The following is a 21,260-nucleotide window of genomic DNA, read 5'->3' on the forward strand; positions in this document are numbered from 1 at the left end:
ATTTTTTATAACTAGATCATCTTGTAATGGAAATAGTTGTAGAGGCTAAAGAAGGAAGTAAAAAATTTTTAGCAAATATAACAGATACAGGATTAATATTCTACTTATAGAAGATAAATCGATCAATCAACAGATAGATAATACAGAGGGTAAAAAACCATTAAACTATATCTTTTCATAGTAAAAGAATATGAACATAAAATTTACAAAAGAGGAAAAACAAAAAGAAACGTGGAAAATGTTTTATTTTCAGTAACTAAAGATAAATCATGTGAATGATTTATATAAATGAAAAAGGACCCTTTCACACTATTTCAATAGCATGTTGTATATTGCTGGTGACGTAAACTTTTTAAAAGTAATTTAACAGTATATATCAAGAGTCATAAGAAGGTAGAAATTTGGGGGAACATGACTTAAGGAAGTAAACTCAAGTGTGGAAAACTGTAGATTCACAAATATGTTCAACATGGTTTTTGGTAGTAAAAAAGAGGAAACTACTTAAACATTCCAAAGTAGGAGAAAGATTAACTACACCCAACGGCTGGAATATTATGCAGGCATGATAAACACAAGTCATCAAAACCCAAACTAAATGTTGGTTTTCAGGCTTATAGAAAAAAATCCACTTCAAGATTTTATGTATGTTAAGATTTTATATAATATGTATTATTATTTTTTTTTTTTTAAGATTTTATTTTTTCCTTTTTCTCCCCAACGCCCCCCGGTACATAGTTGTGTATTCTTCGTTGTGGATTCTTATAGTTGTGGCATGTGGGACGCTGCCTCAGCGTGGTCTGATGAGCAGTGCCATGTCTGCGCCCAGGATTCGAACCAACGAAACACTGGGCCGCCTGCAGCAGAGCGCGCGAACTTAACCACTCGGCCACGGGGCCAGCCCCTATAATATGTATTATTATATCTAATGACAAATGTACATTTAAAAGAAAAACAGAAGTATGTCAGAATGGTGGAAATAGGCATTATTTTCCGTTTTTCCAAATACCCACAAGGTAGTTAGGAATTTTTATTGGTGGCTAAAATGATAAAGAAAGATTGCACCATTCTGAGTGTGAGGACCCCTGGCTTCTCTCTTGGCCATGAAATTAGCCATGTTAGTGATGTGGGGACAGAACTGGCCATCTCTGGACTCTGGTTTTCTTCACTAAAGACATCATCCACCATCCTTTCATTCAAGTCTTTCAAACCCTAAAATTCTGTAATCTATGGTTTATATATAATGAGCATAAAGAGAGATTTAGTTTTATATTTCTTTGGAAATGTTGTTACAAAGATTATATGGAAATGGAGCATTACTATTTGGAGGGTTAGTTTATAAACAAGAATATGAATCATGCATTTAAAAAGTTTATTACGTGCTTAAAATATTTCATGAGTTATGGAAAAGTCGTAGAAAAAAAGAAAAAGTCATTGAACAAAAACAAGAGATTAAATAATAAACACCCAACAAAACTTTTAACAACCTATTTTGTGCAAATCATGGTGTAGTAAAAGATATAGAGAATCTAATTAGAAAGATAAAATTAATTAAAAAATGAAAAGTTACATTAAATATAAAGCAAATTTCACTCAATTTTTGATTAGCATATTTTTTGTTTGTTCTATTTTAAAATGTTTGCTTATCATCAGATAATGAGTATATTTTGCCATATTATCTTCTAGAAGTTTTATTTTTATGTTTACATTTAGATCTATAATCCAGTTGTGGTTTGATTTTTTTAAAAAATACAGTGTCATGTAGGAGTCGCTTCCTCCTCATGTATTGAAATCATGCTTTGAGTCTCTCCTCCTCCACCACCCTGCGTGCTGCTGTTGACATAAATCATTTATAGGTGAGTGTGTCTCTAGATCCTGTGTTCTGGTCTATTTGTCTTTCCATCCATACCTCATGGTCTTAATTACTGTAGTTTTACAATGAATCTTGATATTTGGAAGTATATGTCCAACTTTCACCATCTTTTTCAAGACTGCTTTGGTTCTTTGAATTTCTATATGCATTTTGGAGTATGCTTGTTGACAGATCCATAGTTAAAAAATAACTACTGAGATTTTGATTGAGATAACATTGAAACATATTAATTTGTGGGAAACTGATATCTTCACAATAGCAAATTTACCAAATCATAAACATGGTATATACCTCCATTTATCTAGGTATTTAAAATGACCTCTATAGTGTTTTATAGTTTTCTGTACAGAAGTTGCACAACCTTATGAAAATTATTCCTTTGCATTTTATGTTTTATTGCTATCTTAAATAGTTTTTAAAAAAGAAAATTTCATTTTATAATTCTACATTGCCAGTATAGGAATACAAATAATGTTTATATACAGATCAGCAACATTGCTGAATTCACTTGTTAATTCTAGTAGTATATAAAATTGATTTTGAATTTCCTACCATTCAATTATGTTGTCTATGAAAAATGAGAGTTCTATTTATTTATTTCTAATCCGTATATGCTTTATTCTTCTCTTGCCTCCTTTAGATAAATCAAGTATTTCTAAATTCTATTTCTCCTTTGTTATTACACTTATTATGTGTTCATTTGCTACTTTTTCATTGGCTATCCTAGCAATTACCACATGAATACTTAAGCTATTAAGGTCTCGTAAAATCTAGTCCTTTTACTACCTCCCAAACAATTCAATGAACTTTGAACACTTCATTTACCTCCCTCCTCCTTTTGTGATATATATATGTATTTAATTATACATATATTTTAAACTCAGAAATACATTACATTTGGTTCTGTCAGTCAAAATCTATTTAGCTTTATCCACTTGTTTATCTTTTCCATTGATTTTCCTTCTTTCCTGAATTTTTGTGCTGCCATCTGGGATTATTTTCCTTTGGTCTGAAAAACATCCTTTAGTATTTTCTGTTAGGATGTGTTGGTGATGAAATATCTCACGTTTGTTGTCTGAATATGCTTTTATTTTCTCTTTGGCTTAAAGGATAAGTTTCGGGTCTGGAATTTTAGATTGGCAGTTATTTCCTTTCAATACGGTAAAGATTTTATTCCATTGCCTCTGTCTTGCATTATTTCTTTGAGGAAGTAAGCTGTAAATCTTATGTTGCTCATTTGAAATTGTCTCTTTTTTTCCTCTAAATGCTTTTAATTTTCTGCAGCTTTAGTATGATGTTCATAGATGTAATTTTCTTTACATTTACCCTGTTTGGTTTTACAGCATTTCTTGAATCTGTAGGTTCATGTCTTGCATCAATCTTAGAAAAATGTTGGCCTTTATCTCTTCAAATATACTGTCAACCTATTCTCTATATCCTCTCCTTCAGGGACTCTAATTACACATATGTTAGATATTTCATTTTCTCCAGATGACTATCTGGATATTTTCTATTAATTGGTCTTCATACTTCCATCTGGTTATGTCTACTGACTTTTTCTTCCAGTTTCACCAATATTCTCTTCTACTGTGTCTAATTTACTGTGAAACTCATTTATTGAGTTAAGTTCAATTATTGTGGGGATTTTTTTTTTTTACTTCTAGAATTTCTACTTGATTACTTTTGATATAATTAAGTTTCTGTTAAAAATTCTCCATCTTTTCATCTAATTTCTTGAACATGTTATTCACAGTTATGTTAAAGTTCCCATCATTTAACTCCAATATCTTCTAGTCCCACCTCTGATTCTAATGACCTTTCTAGCTTGGAAAATATAAAGTCCTTATGTCACTGTTCCTCATCTACCAAATAAAATGATCTGTTATTGTGATAAACAAAATTACTTTGTTCAAACTACTTGAAGCATCACTTTACAATATTGAGCCATGCTTAGCCACAAACTTTCATTTAAAAGTAAGGGGTTTATACAGGATTATCTCTAGGTTCTTTTGTAATTCTGCAAGACTAAGTCTATGGCTGTTTTGAAATATCTTCAATGTTTGACACTGTGCCTGGATACTGAGGGGATAGTTCATCTAAATTTAGTATTCAAGGCAGTACTACTTAGACTGAAATCTTAACAGCAATTCTCTATCTTTTTCACTGGTCTCTTTGTCTCCAAGTACAGTACCTGGTGCAGGGCATGTGCTCAATAAGTGCTGGTTGAGGGAAAAAATGAGTAACTTAGTTAACTATATTAGAAATACAGATAAAGGGAGAGAACTCATGGCCTTTCTGTTGAAGGATTAAGAGGAAATGGTGAGTGGCTAAACATAAAAACTTAAAAAACAGGGGGCAGTTAAGAACTCATAATTACTATGTGCTATTCAGCATTTATTACATATTATTGTTCTGAATGTTCCATATACATTATCTCAGATAATACTCACAGTTTCTCTGTGAGGTGGGCATTTAGAGTGAGATTAGGTTCCCTACCTGAAAGTGGCAGAGATGGTATTCAAACTCAGGTCCGTCTGACTCCAAATCTTTTAATTATTTCTCTGTGATGCCTGAGGTTTTAAACATAAGGGCAGAAAAAATGTCTTTTTATGTGCAATTAAAAATCTATAAACCTAGATAGGTAGATGCAGATACAAATTAACATGTAGAAAAGAGAGAAATATTCTTTGCTTCTGAGGTTTTATTTTTTTCCTCTTCTTTGGTGGTTTTCCTTAACCTTGTAAGAAAATATCCAATATCTCCCCACCAATCCGTAACCCAACTGTCAGCGAGTAGAGAATTTTTAAAGCTTTTATATAATTTGAGACAGGGCTGGATTCTTCACATGTTAGGAATAGACTTTTGAAAAATACAAATACACGTATTACATATACATAGTTACACACACATACAGAAGAGAAACAGAATATGTTTCTCCTTCACATAGCAGGGGGGCCAGCAAATTTTTTCGCTTGTCTTGTAACTAAACATATAAGGATTTCCACAATTGGAATACATGTTCTTGCTTCATGTTTTATAAATTCTCCTTTGAATGACACTTCAGCGAGTGGATGTTGTATCATTTGCCAAAAAATAAATTTAAAAAGAATTTCAGGAAAGTCATTTCAGAAATCCTCTTTTACACACATGGCTTGAAGATGGCATTTGTGGTGGTCGAATATGTTAAGCACACGCCTAACTCAGGACTTTCACACTAACTTTTCCTTCTGCCTGAAGTATTCTTCCCCCAGGTGTCTCCATAGTTCTCTCTCTCTCTTCTTTCAGGTTTCTGTCATATGTTTCCTTCCCAGGGAGGCCTCTCACCACTCCATATAGAAGAGTAGCCCCCGGCCCGCCTTTCCCTCAGCATCCACCCTGGCACTCTCTCCTTCCTTGCATCGTTTTCCTCCATTGCACTAATCACTATCAGACATACTGTATATTACTTGCATATTCTGAGTTACTATCCATCTCTTCCTTGGGATACAAGCTCTCTGAGGGAAGAAAATTCATTTTGTTCTCTTTTGTATCTCAATGACCTCAACAGTGCCTGGCACATGATAGAACTCAATAAATATTTGTTGAATAAATGAATGTTGAATGCATAATAAGGAAGCATTCTCAGGAGGTATTCAACTCTTCTCAGCCTTTAGGAGATAATTATTCACAGAAATTAAATTCAATCTTCCAATTAGAATGTCACATTGGCACATGACAAAATTGCTGTGTGTTCCTGTCATCTAGAAGAATCCTTATCCATATCTGCAACTGGTTAAATCAGAAGTATTCATGGAAATATTTGGAGCTATCTCCATCTCAATTAACTTTTCCATCACAATTCATGTAAGGAACGTGGAATCTTGTCTGTCCTGCTAATAGTTGTTTCCCAAGAAGTGAAAACAGTGCAAGAAATTCAACAAGTATTTGTTATATTAGTGTGTGTATCTGTCTGCATATATAGTGTGTGTTTATCTACATGTATGTCGTGTGTGTATCCTATGTGTATAAAGCTCTGTGCCATTAAAACCTCTTGATTATTTGGTGAAGAAAGATTCTCTTTTCTCTTGCATATCCAAATAAAATACAAAGCCAAACACTCCAACCTCGTAAATTACTGAGATATTAACCAGAGCTAGCTGCAACTTATAAACGCCCCTTTTCATAAGAAGTCAGTTTGGGCATGTTCCCTCCTTAGTATTAGATCGCGTTTGCTCTCTCTTGTTCATGCCACTCAATTTTTTTTATAGCACACTGTCTTTATGAGCATTCTTTAAGCCCAACGATGCATTCAACACTCTCTGACAAACACACAGACATGCACACATGCATTCATTTTAAAAGTCTGCTATTTTTACGCAGCATGTGATGACATAATATAGGATTGAGGTTTTTAATTTCTTTTTAAAAGATACCTGTGACACTAATTAAGTCACTTATATAGGTGCCAATATAAACCATGAAGAACTTGGACAGCAGTACTAGGAACCATAACATTCACTTAAATACGCAGCAAACAGGTGTTACAGCAAGGGACTCAGTTTTGCTTAGTGCACAAGTCACGTTCTGGTAAAGGCGCTTAGAGAAGCACATTGACTCCCGTGAGCATCCCGAGAGTTATTTTAGAATGGTGAGGCAAACAGGACAGCAGCCCAGGCACTGAGGGAGGCGTAGGTCCTGGAGACAAGTTGGCAAATGAACAAAACTTGTGTGAAAGCTTACAATCCTGGAGCAGCGATCAGGGGCTTTCATTGACCCATAATCCCTTAGGTCCCAATCTGATTCCTGGACCTAAGTCCTGAATAGAAAGATCACTGCACCAGGCCCTTCCCCTCTGTTGTGCTTTCAATCTAGGGCATCACATGGCCTTTACGCCTGTTGTCCTGGTCTAACATTCTAGAGTCTCCTTTGACTCGTGAAAGTGTGCTGCTTGGAAATAAATGATCTGGCCACCCTATTTAAACCCCTCAGTATCCAATCAAGTGTAAAGGTTCTTTGTCTCAGAGGCAAGAGCTGTCCCAGAGCTTTCTCCCTGAGGCCACACCCTTGGAAAGTTTCAGGCAAAAGACACAGAAAGGCCTAAGAATTGATTTACTTTTGATCATTTAAGAATACCTCTTGCTGTTTGTAAATAACTTCAAAATTAGGCTTCCGTGTGTGTATATGTATGATTTTAAAATATGAATAATTTTCCACTTTAAATTCAGTCTTGTTCATATGAAAACTAGTGGGACACCAATATTAAAAAAATATTACATGAGTATCAGATTTTTATAACAAAGCTGTTATCTCCTTCTCTTTTCCCAAAATAAACCCACAGCATCCAAAATATTAAAGGATTAGCAAAGAAAGGAAGAAATCTTAGGAAATTGAATCCTACTATTTTTTTTCGCTGATTGCAACCCAGCATGGTAGGAGTCCCCGTCCTTGACGCAGACCCAGACCTCCGACAACTGAAGGTGCTGGGTTGCGCATCGGCACAGGCCTCCACCGCTGCTCAGTTAACCTCCCTGCTTTCTCAGGGAATTATGTGAGTGTACGTGGTCTTTATATAACTAAAAAAAAAACCCAGATTCAAGATTTAAATCACTAGATTATTAGAATTGTGTTTTGCCAAGTCTTATGTAAGGAGCTTAAAAGTCTAAAAGGAACCTAAACATTAGATCAACACAGAATTTTTAGGTTTGATTTATTTCACCAAGTCCATAAAACACTCTGCAATGCAGGGTTTAATTTTCCCTTTCCTTTCTGTGTTTCTGTAAGTGTCTCTGCGTCCATAAGTATAATAATGATTCATGAAAGGCAGACAAGTCCTTACTTATGTTCTCCCTCTGGAGCCCCTTCCCTCTTTCCCCACTGTCTCTTCCTCTGCTTGCTTCAATTTATCCAAGGTGGTGGTACAGCAGTCATCCAGGGCCATAGCAACTCAACTTCAGGTCCAAGAACCCAAAAGAGCTATTAGTATCGTCCCTTCTGTGGGAAAAGTCTGATTTCATTTGCAGAACTTGCTGCTCGAGTCTGTTTAATCTGGGAGAAGCTCATGTGACTCAAGGTCACCCCTTCTGTCCCCCACCCCCCCACAATGTGATGGAGGAGGGCTTTCGCCCATCCTTGGCACTCCAACACAAAAGGCAACCCATGGGCTTGTTTAGCATTCAGAGAGGAAGTTCTCCCTTTTCCCTCAAGGATGAGCATTTGAACACAAAGCAGCTTTTACTTTAATTTTCATTGATTGAATGAGCATAGAAACATGATTAGTCCAAATGGTTTCCAAGCTCTCTTGTGTCCCTGAGATGTAGGCTTGTTCCGTGCTTCGGTTCCCTCAGCCCCTTCCTCCAGCCCTGTGGAAATTCTCGTCAAGTCCTCCTCTAAAACGTTTCTTCAATTTGTTGACTTCTTTCCATCTACAACCACCACCTTCACCGTGGCCACCATCACCACTTGCCCTTAGACAACAGCCTCAGATCTGGCCTCTCTCTCTCCACTCTTGCCTTGCTGCAATCCGTTCTCCACAAAGAAGCCAGAGAGATCTCTTTAAAACAAAAACCGGTTCATGTTCCCCTGCTCAAACCCTCCAGCATTTTCCCACTTTTAGTGGATAAAATAGGAACGTTTTACCAGGGCTCTGTCCTTGGACTCTGTCGTCGCTCACCTCACGCTGTTTGCTCACCCCTGCAGGTGTGAAGGCCGTTCCATGTTCACTGAACAGACCCAGCTCGGCCAGCCTGGACCCTCTGCACCCGCTGCTCCCTTCCTCCGACCTCGCAGTGCTGGCTCCTTGTTGGGTTTATGTTTCTAGTATCCACCACCCTAGAGAGGCCTATGGCTATCAGCTGTCTCATCAAAAGTTGTCCCTTGCACCTTCTCCTAGTAATTTTTTATCACATCACCTCCACATTATTATAAAGAGAGCAAATAATTAAAAAAACAAAAAAGATGCCAAATTCCTAAAGGCCAGGTGCAGAAGGAGAAAGTTTCTGGTACCTTCGCTTCCCAGGCCCCTCATGGTCTGAAGAGGGCTCACCTGGCCAGGTAGTCGTTATCACCAGCAAAGCAATGGGGGCTGCGAAATCAAGAGGGGTTCTTCTGGAAGAGAGAAAACTGAAGAGCTGCAAGTCCTTCCCCACCCATTGGGGTGCTGGATCCATCTCCTCCAAGGTGTGGTGAGACTGGTGACAAGATTCTCTTCTCCCCTTGAGATTTCTGAAGGCGGGAAGCCTGCCAGATTCCCCTGCACGAGCGGGGCATTTGGAAACTCCAGGCTAGGTTTCTAAGAAGGAGAGGGGAGGCATGCACACACCACAGATCTCTACACCTCTGGAGAGAGTGAAGTGAAGGATCTTGTGAGTTTCCATCATCTCGAGTGAGAAGGCTAGAATTAGCTGAGGGACAGGACCTGTGGCTGCACTGGCAGTGGCTTAGTGGCAGTTCTAGAGGCATCAGGTATCCAGAAGAGGATGTGGGACATACCGCTGGTGGAGGCTGAATGAAGACGCCCTTCGTGGAAAATGCCAGTGGCCCCGCTTATTCACCATCTTATATCTGCACTCTTTGCAATGTGCCTTTGAAACTTCTCCCGTCAAGGGACAGAGCTTTGACTCTGACCTGCCCTGTGACTTGCTTTGGCCAATAGAATGTGGTAGAAGTGCCAGTGTGCAAGTCCTGAGCCTGAACTCGAGAGGCCTGTGGGCTCCACTCTGTCCTGAACCCCTGTGATCTCCTGGATCAGCCTAGCCTGTTGAAGGAGGAGAGATCACTTGGAGGAGAGATGACTTATCCCAACCGAGCCACCTTACTACCAGCCAGTCTTCTCTGACCTGCCAGCTGATGGCAGACACGGGAGAGAACCCAGCTGAGATCAGCCAAACCCAGCCCAGACCGGATTAACTTCAATCAGCAGACTCAGGAGCAAAATTAAATGATTATTGCATTCAGTTCAGAGTTTGGGGGCAGGATATTATGCAGCAATAGCTTATGACACATGGAGTAAAGAAGCTGAACACTGCCTGAGAAAACCGTGAGTGTCACTTACTGTGAGATTGTCATGCTGACAGAAACCACCACCGTTAGATGGACCTTGATGGAGAAAACAGATCCTTCCTCTGCTTCAGATGGCACGTGGCTCTTGATGTAGCCAGCATCCCAATGGATGGGACCCAACCGAGTGATGGGACCACAGCATTACAGCTGAGCAGTGGCCATGGTGGGGGACAGTCCTAGCATGAGAGGGTCTGTCTGGCAGCCAGTGCAAGCAGGTCTTTAGAGAAAAGGTCATGGGTTTTAACATGGCTAGCAAAGCACTCAAAGTTATTCTGAGATTTTTATGAAAAATGAAGAACTGCTCTAAATAGGAAATGAAGAAATATTCTGGAGTTTTTGGTTAACCTCCAAAGTGCTTAAAAGTAAGTATAGACTTAGGAACTATCATTATTTCCTTCTCTAGCTATGTTTTATGACTTCTCATAATTACTTGAAAGGGGTTTTATAAACATAGAAGTTTACATTTAAGATGAGTAAAAATGGGTTTATGGCAAAATAATTTGACATCAAGAATGTCCCTGAATATCAGAAAAACAGGCGAATCTGTCAGCTCTGATGGAGAACAGAGTCTGGTCGAATTTGTCGTCCTCGCCTTGGTGGAAGAGTCAGCTAAGCACACGCTTCGCCTCCTTTGCTGTCTTGGGATTGTTTTCTTTCAAGTCGGCACAGACTAAAGCATGCTGCAGCACAGCATCTGAATAAATAGAATAACTGTAGCTCCCACTAATTTAGTACATGCTTTTCTCTTAATTAAAACTGATTCCTCTCTTAAACAGACTTACAGGTTTGTTTCTTTTCACCTTATCTTGTAAGGGAAATTACATTTGTTGCCATGTCACTCTGCAGCCTCTGCACTCCCTTGAGCACAGCGAGCCTGTCTGCAGGGGGAGGTAGGGTTGCGAACAGATCTTGCAGATGTTCGTTGAAAAAGTGATTGAAGACAAGAGCATGTGGACGAAAGCCTGGACGAGGCACTGGACAGACTCGGGTGCAAATCCCGGCTCTGCCAGGGGTGGGTCACAGCCTTGGTCCTAAGCTGTACAAATGGGACAGTACGGTTGTTGAAGGATTTTAAAAAGACGAAATACGTAAAGCACTTAGCACTGTGCCTAGCACATGGCAATTTTTTTTAACAGTTCCATGAAAATCATAGAATAAGCTAAATGAGTTCTAAGTTGAAAATAAATATTCCAAAAAGAGATTAGAATGAAAATAATCACAATTTTATAGGCATAAATGTGACGTAATGTACTAGCTAACTAATCACTTATGATGTGCCAACACTGAATTATTATTTTCAAATTATTTTTTACATAGGATTGGTTATTTATAAACATTCAGGAGTTAGAAAAGTTTACTTAGAGGTCATTTTTCATGTTCTAAGAATAATAAGAGATTAAACAGAGTTGTGTTCTAATTTTCAATAATGAAAATTTGCCTTAGGTTTGGAAAAGGATGACCAGGACATTTTCAACTAATACCGATCTTGTCTTGACGTGTTGCTGTCCTCAGAGTCTGGGAGCCTCTTGTAGGTGAGAACAAGCTGTCCTGTGATTGTTCTTTTAGCAGTATAGTCATTTAACTCCCTTAGACATAGCACCAAAGCGAGCCTACCACTTTTCCATACAAACTCTGAGGTTCAGTCTGTACTTTGTCATTAGAAAATTGTATGTCCTCAGTCACTTAACCTCTACAGGGCTCATTTCAAGAAATATTTGAAGATTATATTAGGAACAGGTAATGTATTATATAAGGTGCTCTGGGTATTATTAAAAACGAGAAGACGCAATTCTAGTCCTCACAGAATTTACAACCAAGTCAGAGGGCCAAATACAGAAATGTCTGTGAAACAGGTAGAGGAACAGAGATTGTCATTGAAGAAGTGCACATTGCTCTGCGTGCAGAGGTGGGGGGGGGGGCGGAATCTGGTGGGAGGAGGCCAGAGACTGAATCATGTGACAGATGACACCTGACACAAGCCTTGAATGACTGGCAGAATTTAACAGCCACTTGGAGCTTCATTTGGAGGCAGCAACACGAATGAGAGTGTGGCGAAGGCATGGGACGTGATCGTTCTGTGTTGCAAGGAGGGAATCTGGTTGTGGCACAGTGTACATGTAGGGGACCGGAGAAGGAGGAGACTGAGGGCCACTGCTCAGGGCTTCGCGGCCAGGAAAGGGGCTGGCTCAGCAGGAAACAAGAAGCTTCACTTCACGTTCCTCATCAGAGTAAGGAGAGAAGTGGGCTTGTTCGCTGCGGGTTCGTTCAACAAATATTCACTATGGAAACAGTAAACTCAGCATTTCACAAATCATTATTTAGTTACAATGCCCCTGCCAGTCCTATGATGCTATGATTTGTGAGAATGTTTATTTAGACTGACAAAAATGTGTTTTCTTCACTGAAGTTTTCTGAGCCTGACCCTTCCACATGAACAGCTCCCGTCTCCTTTGAACTCTTCCAGCATTTTACCTCTACTTCGTATTTCCACTTCGTGTTACTGTTACATCCGCAGGCACGGTCAACCCCAGGAGGCGGGCCACGTTCAGCCTCTGTGTGGATGCTGCAGTGCCTGCTTAAGAGGCATCTATCCAAAAACACGTGTTGAATGAAGGAGCAGCCTGATTAATATCCGCTTCCTGGTGAAATCACTAGACTAAGTTTAAATGTTTTAAGTTACAGACTAATTTTTACCTGGAAGAGTCCTGCTGGGAATGATTGAAAAGAGTCCTTGAAGGGCGAATTTCTCGGCTCTCTTAACACCACTGCCTCACTAATTTATTGGAGACATAAAACCACACTTGTTCATGTCTGTTATATTTTTATTACAATAGTAAGACATGTTCAGTGGAGAAACCTTATCTTTTACAGATAAGCAAAAGGAAAAAATCAACATCTCCCATAATCTTAACTCAGAAATGGCCCCAGTTCCTGTTTCAGAGGAGTTGATGAAGCAGACTCTATGTGCGTTTTTTAAAGCTTTTAGTACACTTGGCTAATTTGCCCTTTAGAAAGACTGAACTGTTTTGTGCTCCTTCCAGAGATGTTGAGAATGTTCCTCATTTATGCCAACGCTGTGTGTTATCACTAATATTAATCCTGGCAAAACGGGTAGGGGAAAAATCATTCCTTTATAAATGTGCATTTCTTTGAATACTAACTTAATTAAACACTTTTCCATGTGTTTAATGACCGTTTGTATTTCCTTTGTGAATTGGCTTTTCACATTTTCCCTCTTTTTCTATAGGGATATTTCTCTCTCTCATTTTTTGAAAAATGATTTTTGCTAGCTGGGTGTGTGTTAATAAACATCTGCCCCACTCCAGCCTTTGTCTTCACCACATTTCCTCTCAGAGTCACCGATCCCTCAGAAGGGAGTCCAGGAAATAGTCAGTGAAAGTCCCATCGCCGGTCACCTCCTCCTCTCGTTTCTAAGCTGAGTCAGTGTCAGGAGCTGGAGTGTCTTCCAGGAATGGAAGTACACGTAACAACCACCAGCGGAATATTATTTTCTCTTGGAGGAGAATTATTTTCAGAAACAATGGTAAAAGTAGCATTTAAAATTTAAAAATGCCCTAACTTACTTTGACAATTTAATTTAGACCTAATACAACTACTTTCCTTTCCCCTTAAGACTATCATATGCAGGCCTGGCTTAAAAAGCAATAGAAGGGGAAGTGCATGCAAGCCACAAGTCAGAGCTGGTCACCCCAGTCAACAGGACGTCTGTTCATGCACTGTGGACGCCCCGATGTGTTTCCCAGGCATGTATGGGAGTCCTGTATGGCTGGGCCCCGCAAATTCAATAAAGAATGAACACTCTTATGGCTTGGTAACTAAGAAGTTAGCTGGGGGCAATGCTGAAATTCTTTCTTCTTGGAAAATGGAAACTATGAAGGGGAAGAAAAGTGAAAGAAATTACAAAAGGCAAAAAGCAAAGCAATGTGGCTGGGAGTACAGAAGTACAGAAAAAAGAAGAAAAGGAAAAAGAAATAGCCATGTTAAAACAGAAGAGATTGTGAAGTGAGGCTTAGAAAGAACACATTCTTCAAATTTATTATGGGGCAATTATCAAAATATGGTGCAATGTTCATTTTAAATCATTTAAATTATGGAAGCATGGCATTACAAATACAGAACAGTATTTTTTAATGCATTAAATGGAATTTATCCCTCATATGGCATAAAAGTAGTTAAGCGTGTCTTCCATAGGGCATAATATCGAGAGCAGTTTGTTTTTGAAAGCTTTTTAATTTTTTTAAGTCACACACGCATACAGCTAAACCAGGTGTTAGAAGCTCCACAATCTCTTTGCGGGAATTCAAAGTCCTGTCAGATGCCTCTCGTATTTTCAAAGGTTCGTTCACCAGCGGTGGCTTCAGAAGCAAGTGGAATACTGATCATTTATAATTGTACTTAGTTAGATAAATAAAAGGCACTTGGTTAGGGGCTCTTTCTACTTGAAGTCACTTTGAAATTCAATGAAAAGAATTAGATAAAGGACAAAGCCAGGGATATAATAGTGTGTGATCATAAAACCAGCCCAGATTTGGACCCTTTCCTGAAAGAAAAACACAGGAATATTTATTGATCGGGCAATGTTGGTGTCTCCAAGAACAAAGTAAGCAATAGATAATAATAATTTCAAATTTCATTTATTCATTTCTCGCTTTCTTCCAAACTCTTGTTTAGTTCAGTGTTGTGAGTAGGAAAAGGAGCAACTGCAGACTGAAACAAAAATATACCAGTGTTTGGTACTTTCAAAAACATCTTAAAGATTATGAAATTATTAAAATTTCTACAAAAATAAGGCTAAAATGAAGTTGAATTACTCGTATTAAAACACAGATTGGAGGCAAAAATTTCGGGCTTCCTGTTAGGTAGCTCAAGAGCCTTAAATAGTACCAATTAAATGTAAATAAGGTGAATTTAACAGTCTATTGGAGAAATAAAGCCTGGATGCTTTCATTTCAACTCACTAGCAATTAAAAGGTAAAGTATTATTACTTAGAAAAAAGATTCAAATGGGGTAATATTGTAAAAAAATTAGAGAATGACCACGGAAGTCTGGTGAAGGTTTGGGAGTCCTGTTGTTCAAACAGGCACCGAGCATCCTGCCTCCTCTCCAGCTCCCTCCTGGCCTTCCCACAGTCAGCCCAGAGGTCCTGATGAAAGTCACGCAAGGCGGAAACACGTCAGGAGTTTCAAACCCCGACATATAAACATGGTTTGCATCACTATAGATGAAAGACTCTGAAATGACAGACAGGTATTTTGATTACGACAAAAGACAGATGGAGAAGACCAGTTGACTCTTGAATAGTTCCCCTTCAATGAAGTGGAAACGAGCAATTGCCTAAAATTTTCCCTAACATTTTTATTTTTTGCCAACCTGATTTTACTTACTTCCTGATCTGTGAGGCCTCATATGTGAAGCATATTTCTATGGTTTATGGTATCTTTTAAGCTTAATGATTTTCACCATTATCAATCATTAATATAATTTATCCTATTTCCCCAACTATGGCAATAGTGAACTAAAAATGTTTAAACCAATTTATCTAATGCCTGGCTTACTTTTCTGAATTCTATAATGGTTTTATTTTCTTTCATATATATATACACGCACATATATATACACACACAAACAATATGTATATACACCTACAAATATACATAGATACTATATATGTGTATATACCTACTATATATTTCTATGTGTGTAAATATATATATATGCTTTCTCTACACACACATACACATATGTATACCTACACAGAGATCTGCAGAAAAATATGACCTTTGCATGTTCGAAGGGATCCCAGGAGTTCAAAACCCAGCATTTGTAGGAGCAATCCATGGAAAGAAATTATATTTAAAATCACAAAATGCTTTTGTGGACTGTGAGACAAACCAAGCCACGCGAACCTACTGTACACATGAGCGTCTTAGATTGGGAGGCGGGCAGCCTTTCTCCATTAACTACCTTGACATAAACTCCTAACACAGAAGTGAAAAATGACACATAAACGATACCCTTTTTTTAGCGCGTGTTAAAAAGCCGATTATCTCCCTGTGAATGAATACCAGGCACAACACTTTGAAGACACGTCTTCATAACCAGAAGTGAGAAGCTCCAGGCACCCGCATCTCGCCTGCGTTCCGTCCGCGAAGCTGTTAACAACGCAAACCCGAGAGGCATCCTCCCAGCTCCGAGGCGACGCTGTGGTAATTAAGGAAAACCTGTGCGCGAGTTGGCCGAGTCCTGTCCTGCGGAGTGGGAGGGTCACACCGGGAGAGACTAATAAGGGCAGAGATGCGTCCCCTTCCCACTCGCCGGGCGCTCGCGGGCCACTCGTCGGCGGCGCCGCAGCCCTGCCGGGACCCCCGCGCTGCGAGCGGCTCGGCCCACGCCGGAGGTAAGCTGCGCCCACACGCCGGGTCCCTGTCATCTGCTCTTGTCTCTGGGCATTTGCGTGCATCTGCTTTTCAAGAAAATGGAAAAACTGTGCCACCCACGGGAAGAGGTTTTGGTGCACACCTGCAATTACGCATTCCCAGAGGTAGCTGCAGATGGGACCAAAACGTTTGGCCCGTCACGGCCGCTTCCGTATGCTCCGTATAGTGTCGTGGATGCGCGTACGGTCGCCTAATGCGGTTATGCTTAGACTTTGCTCCTGGGGGCTTCTCGCTCGGTGTGTCTGCGCAGCGGAACTGTGAGCGCTGCTGATGCGGGGAGAACAGACGCCAAAGGCAGGAGAGAAACATATCCGGGGGAAAAAGCGCAAAACAAACTCAGTATACACCCATGCGGTTAGATCTGAATTTTCGGTATATCTGGAGACGTGACCCGGGAAGCGAGGAGGCCGTTCAGGGGTGAAAACCGGGCGACGCGCGGCCGGGTTACCTATTCGGATATGCGGGTCTTTCTCCCGAGGGCGGCTTCGGGGCGGCGCGGCGGGGACCCCGGGCTCCGGTCCCCCAGCCCGGCTCGTCCGGAGCGGCCGGCCCGGCTCCTCGGTCACCGCGCAGCGCGCGCGCCGCCGGACCCAGCGTCCCCGCCGTGGTCCCCGCCGTGGTCCCCGCCGTGGTCCCCGCGGTCCCCGCGGGAAGGTCCCGGCGCTGGAGGCACGCGGCCCCGCTCCCCGCCGCCCGCGCGCCCGCGCCCCCGCGGCCCCGAGGAGGCGGAGGAGAAGGAGGCGGCGGCGGCGCGCGCCCGGGCGCTGCGGGGTCCCGGAGAAGTTTGCTGGCCCGGAACCAAGGCGCCGCCGCCGGCGGCACGCAGCTCGTCCGAGACCGGCCCCGCGGAGGTTACGGAGGGGACGTGCGGAATGTCGGGGGGCGAGGGGCTGGGGCCCAGGCCGGGCGGCAGGGGCCCCAGGGGCTCAGGGAGGCACCGACTAGTGACAGGGTGCAGAGGAGCAGGGGACCGGAACACAGGCCAGCCTCGGGGCACAGTGGGCTGGGGGTAAAACAGAGTGGAACCCTGGAAATGCGTGGAGTTCTAGCTGAACCATCCAGGAGCTGCCGCAGAGTGGTGAGGAGCCGCAGCCTGAGGGTGGGAAATGGAAGGGTGAGGGAGATAGTGGTGCTGCCTCTTTCCACCCTCATTGCAGGACTCCTGGGTCCCATCTGCTTGGAGGAGAAGTCTGAGGAGAATCAGGATGGCAAGGGGGGGGGGGGTCTGGACACTCAACAGGAGTTTATATCTGCCTGGTAATAGAAGGGACGAAATAAAACCGCTTCAGGGCACCCCCACCCCCATCCCGACAGAAAAGAGGGGAGAGCAATGGTGCTCCTTAGTCTGCCCACATCAGGCGCTACTGTCATTCTGTAAGAGACTTTTCAGACTGCACAGATGTGTGGTCTCAGCATCTCCTTGCTCGTGCGTGGGGAGAAAACTGCAGGACCCTCTCCAAGTAGAGGCCCTTGCTGTGTGCCTGCCAAGGGGGCTGAGGTGTTTAGGTGTCCAGATGGTGCAAAATGTCCCTAAAAGCCTTTTCCTGAGTACTGCCGTCGGGAATCTCTAACGAGGAATCTCTCCCTTCGGGGTGGAAAAGGGGAGGGTGCTTCCCAGGGCTGGAAAATTCATTCTCTCCCTGGGGATAGAAAGTGGAGAAAGTAACTGGCAGGCGCTTCCAGGAGGTATCTGTCCAGCCTGATCTCTCAAGCTGGTAAGGCATCCAAGTGGGGCTTCCTGGGAAAGGAGGGGAAAGGGGCCGCAGCAGAGCAGGGAGTGAGCCCGAGCCTGCTGTGAACAGGTCAGAGAAAGAGCACAAGGGTGAAAGAAAATCAAATGGGGTTACTGTCACAACGGGGATGTTATCTCTCTATTTGATTTGCCATCCAAGGAGACCATCTAAAACAGATGGGAGCCTGTGGTAGTCTACAGATATGGAAAAGTTCCATCTACTTTCTGGTCCTCCAGCTGAATTTCTCCTGCTGCAATTTTAGTTCATTTTTCCAGCAGGCAGAAATGCCCAGTGGGGACACAGAGTGGATAGTTTTAGAGGCAGGAGAAGATATGGGGATAGAAACCATGCTTCTATGGCTAACTGGCCTCATAAATACAAATTCAAAGGAAGAATGAAAAATAAACAGGACTGTAGACTAGCAGGGCTGGAGAGATGCTAATATATAACCTGGAAAGGATGCTGGAAAAAAGAGAATGAATGGGACTGGAGTTGGATTATTTGAGGCAGGCTACATTGAGGACATGTATCTTAAAGAGGCAGAGAATAACGAGGCTTAGCAGAAGAGAGCAAGAGGGAGGGCATTCCAGCCAGAAGGAATGCGTGTGTGAAGCCTTAGAGGTGGGAGTGAGCGGTCATGTGCCTGCTGAGATGAGAATCCAAGCTGGGGCGAAACCTGAGATGAGGAGAGCAGATCGCACCTGCCAAGGAGAGACTGGAAAGGAGAGGCAAGAGGCAGGGGCTCTTTAGGGGGTTATTTTCAAGGCCAATGGTGAGATAATCAGGTGAGGGCATTGTCTATTGAGTTTGGAAATTGATATGAAGATGGTGAATGCAAGACTGGAGTAATAGGCCTGTCTTATCGATGCAGGGGCTGTGAAGCCCAAAGGATGTGATCTCTCTCTTTGAGAGGAATCAAAGATAATCGTTACATTGTAAGATTCTTAGATCAGAAAGCTAGCAGAGCCCTTCAAATGGAAAAATTAAGAAAAGTTGATAGATTGGCGAAAAATGCACATATATATTTAACATTTTAAGTGGCACTGGATCATTGATATAGATATATCTGTGGAAATAGAGCTAACGAATTGAAATCCAAAAGAATGTAGGTCAGTAGTGATGGCTGAAATTGAGAATAGTATCAAAAAAGCTGATGGCGACAACTATGGTTCAGAGGGGCAAGTCAATAGGATAAGTAGCTGAGCGTGGGGAGAGTCTGTTCGGCATGCTCAAGGGAACTCGAAGGTAGAGAGCCCTGGAAAGTGGGCACTAGTTTGGAAGTGACAGGAGAAATAACATGGAACTTTGAGAATGTGTTGGAGTCGATCAGTTTTAGAGGAGCAAAAACATTAAGAACCAGGGAATATTTTCTGTGAAGCAAGAGAGAAGCTTCAATAGTATTTTTTTTTATTTTTTGGTCTCACTAAATAACTGAAATTATGTTCACTGAGCCTTCTTTTAGGATTTTTTCCTGTATTTCTCTATAATACTTCATTCAAATCCTTCTATAAATGTTAAGTCCATATCTGTATATATTACTTAACAGTTCCAGCCTTTCATTTGTTTAATTTTAGTCCAATTGTATTGCTTTAGACTATTCACCCTACAAATTGATCAAATGAGTACCTGCTAAATGCCAAGCTTAAGCAAAACCCAGATGATAAGACCCAATATTTTTTCTCCACAATTGTTCAATAGGGAGAGGAGACAAAATGCACACATGTTATTGCAACGCAATATAGACCATGCTGAAGCAGAGGTGGTGCTGAAGCTCTGTGGGATCCCAAGGCAGTGAGTAATGAACTCTGTGGGTTCCGCAGACTTCATAGAGGACATGGCCTTTGAACTGCATGTGGAAGGCAGAGTAAGTGTTCACCAGATGGAGAGAGAACTGGAAGGACATTCCAACAGCCAAAACAGCATGTGCAGAAACCTGGCATGTTTTGAGAATTGTTGATGGAGCAGAGTTTGTTTGGAAGGAGGTAGTAGGACAGGACATCAGACTCCTATGAGTTGAGGCCCCACTCTAGAAGAAACTGGAGTACCTTCCTTAGGAGTGGGCAATGAAAAGCCACTGGGAGACTTTAGTAAGGCAGAACACTAAAGTGGTTAGGTCTTTGTTTCAGAAATAGAATTCTAAAGCAGTAGGGAGATGGAATTAAGGGAAGAAGACTGCAGGAAAGCAGTGTAGGGAGGAGTCGATTACACTTTTCCAGATTAGAAATGAGAAGGACACAAACTAAGGCAATTCTTGTGAGGGGGAGAGAGTTGGTATGGATTCAAAAGACATTGTAAGAGTAGATTAGGCTATGATAGAGATTTGATATGGGGATTGAAGAGTGAATGGAAGATGATTTTGAAATTTCTGACTTGGGTTCTTAAGTTAATGATGATGCCTATTCTTAAAATATGAAGGTCGAGAGGTTTCTGTAGAATATAACAAGGGCAGAAACCCTGCCTAAGCTGCAAGAGACTTCTGCAAGCTAATTTCATTTTCATTACTACAGTCAATGATAAAATTATGCAATAATGCTAGATCTAGTCCTAAACTCTGGGGATATTTGTCCTGTTATTGGCTTGGATTTTTAACTCTGTGGCAATGACTTTTCAACTGATTTTCTCCGGTAGTTCCTAGACTCTAGTATAGCTTCACTAAAGATAGAGTCTAAAGATTGGTTAAAGAACAGATGTGTAACACCTGTTGTTTTACTTATTTACAAGATGTGTCTCTTCATAACAGTATGGCCAGATTTTCTTGGTGGAGTTATGCAGAGGCATACTGGAGGGAAGTCAGGAAGGTTTGATTTAAAAATTGACCCCCTACCCAGTCACCCAGCACTTCTCTTTGTAATGAATGCTCTGAAAACATGGGTTCTTTCAGTCACTTAACAAATCAAACCTACTTTTTTGAAAGTTGAAATGCTGTGTTGCTCATTGTACAGCCTACATAAAGAGAACCAGTATTCCCTTTCTATTTTCTCTTCTTCTTTCACTTGTCTTTTTCATCTTATTTTCTATTTCGGTACTAGATCTAATGCTCTGACCCTTTATCTAATGCCAGATTTCAAAGATGCAAAATGAGCATTATGAAATGTTAGATGGCATAACAGTAAACTTATTCATATTCCATAGGCAGATTTGGTTTGGTTTGCTCACAAGCT

The 21,260-nt window shown here is 41.3% G+C and overlaps 1 protein-coding gene across 4 annotated transcripts in view; it reads left to right on the forward strand.

Annotated features, from left to right (window-relative positions):
• Positions 1-15,874: 15,874 nt before the first annotated feature.
• COL19A1 (collagen type XIX alpha 1 chain) overlaps positions 15,875-21,260 on the forward strand; it is a 312,975-nt gene continuing 307,589 nt past the window's right edge. The window contains exon 1 of one of the 4 annotated variants that reach the window (XM_023625139.2): positions 15,875-16,326. Coding sequence is in view for 2 of the 4 variants with exons in the window: in XM_070245771.1 (XP_070101872.1) it covers positions 16,825-17,217 (393 nt within the window). In the remaining 2 variants the exon portion in view is untranslated. Of the gene's footprint in view, positions 16,327-16,588; positions 17,218-21,260 lie in introns of those variants that run through there. The other 3 variants (XM_070245772.1, XM_070245771.1, XM_070245773.1) reach the window with 3 other exon arrangements.

Source organism: Equus caballus, chromosome 20, assembly GCF_041296265.1.
Source record: "Equus caballus isolate H_3958 breed thoroughbred chromosome 20, TB-T2T, whole genome shotgun sequence".
NCBI classification, from domain to species: domain Eukaryota; kingdom Metazoa; phylum Chordata; class Mammalia; order Perissodactyla; family Equidae; genus Equus; species Equus caballus.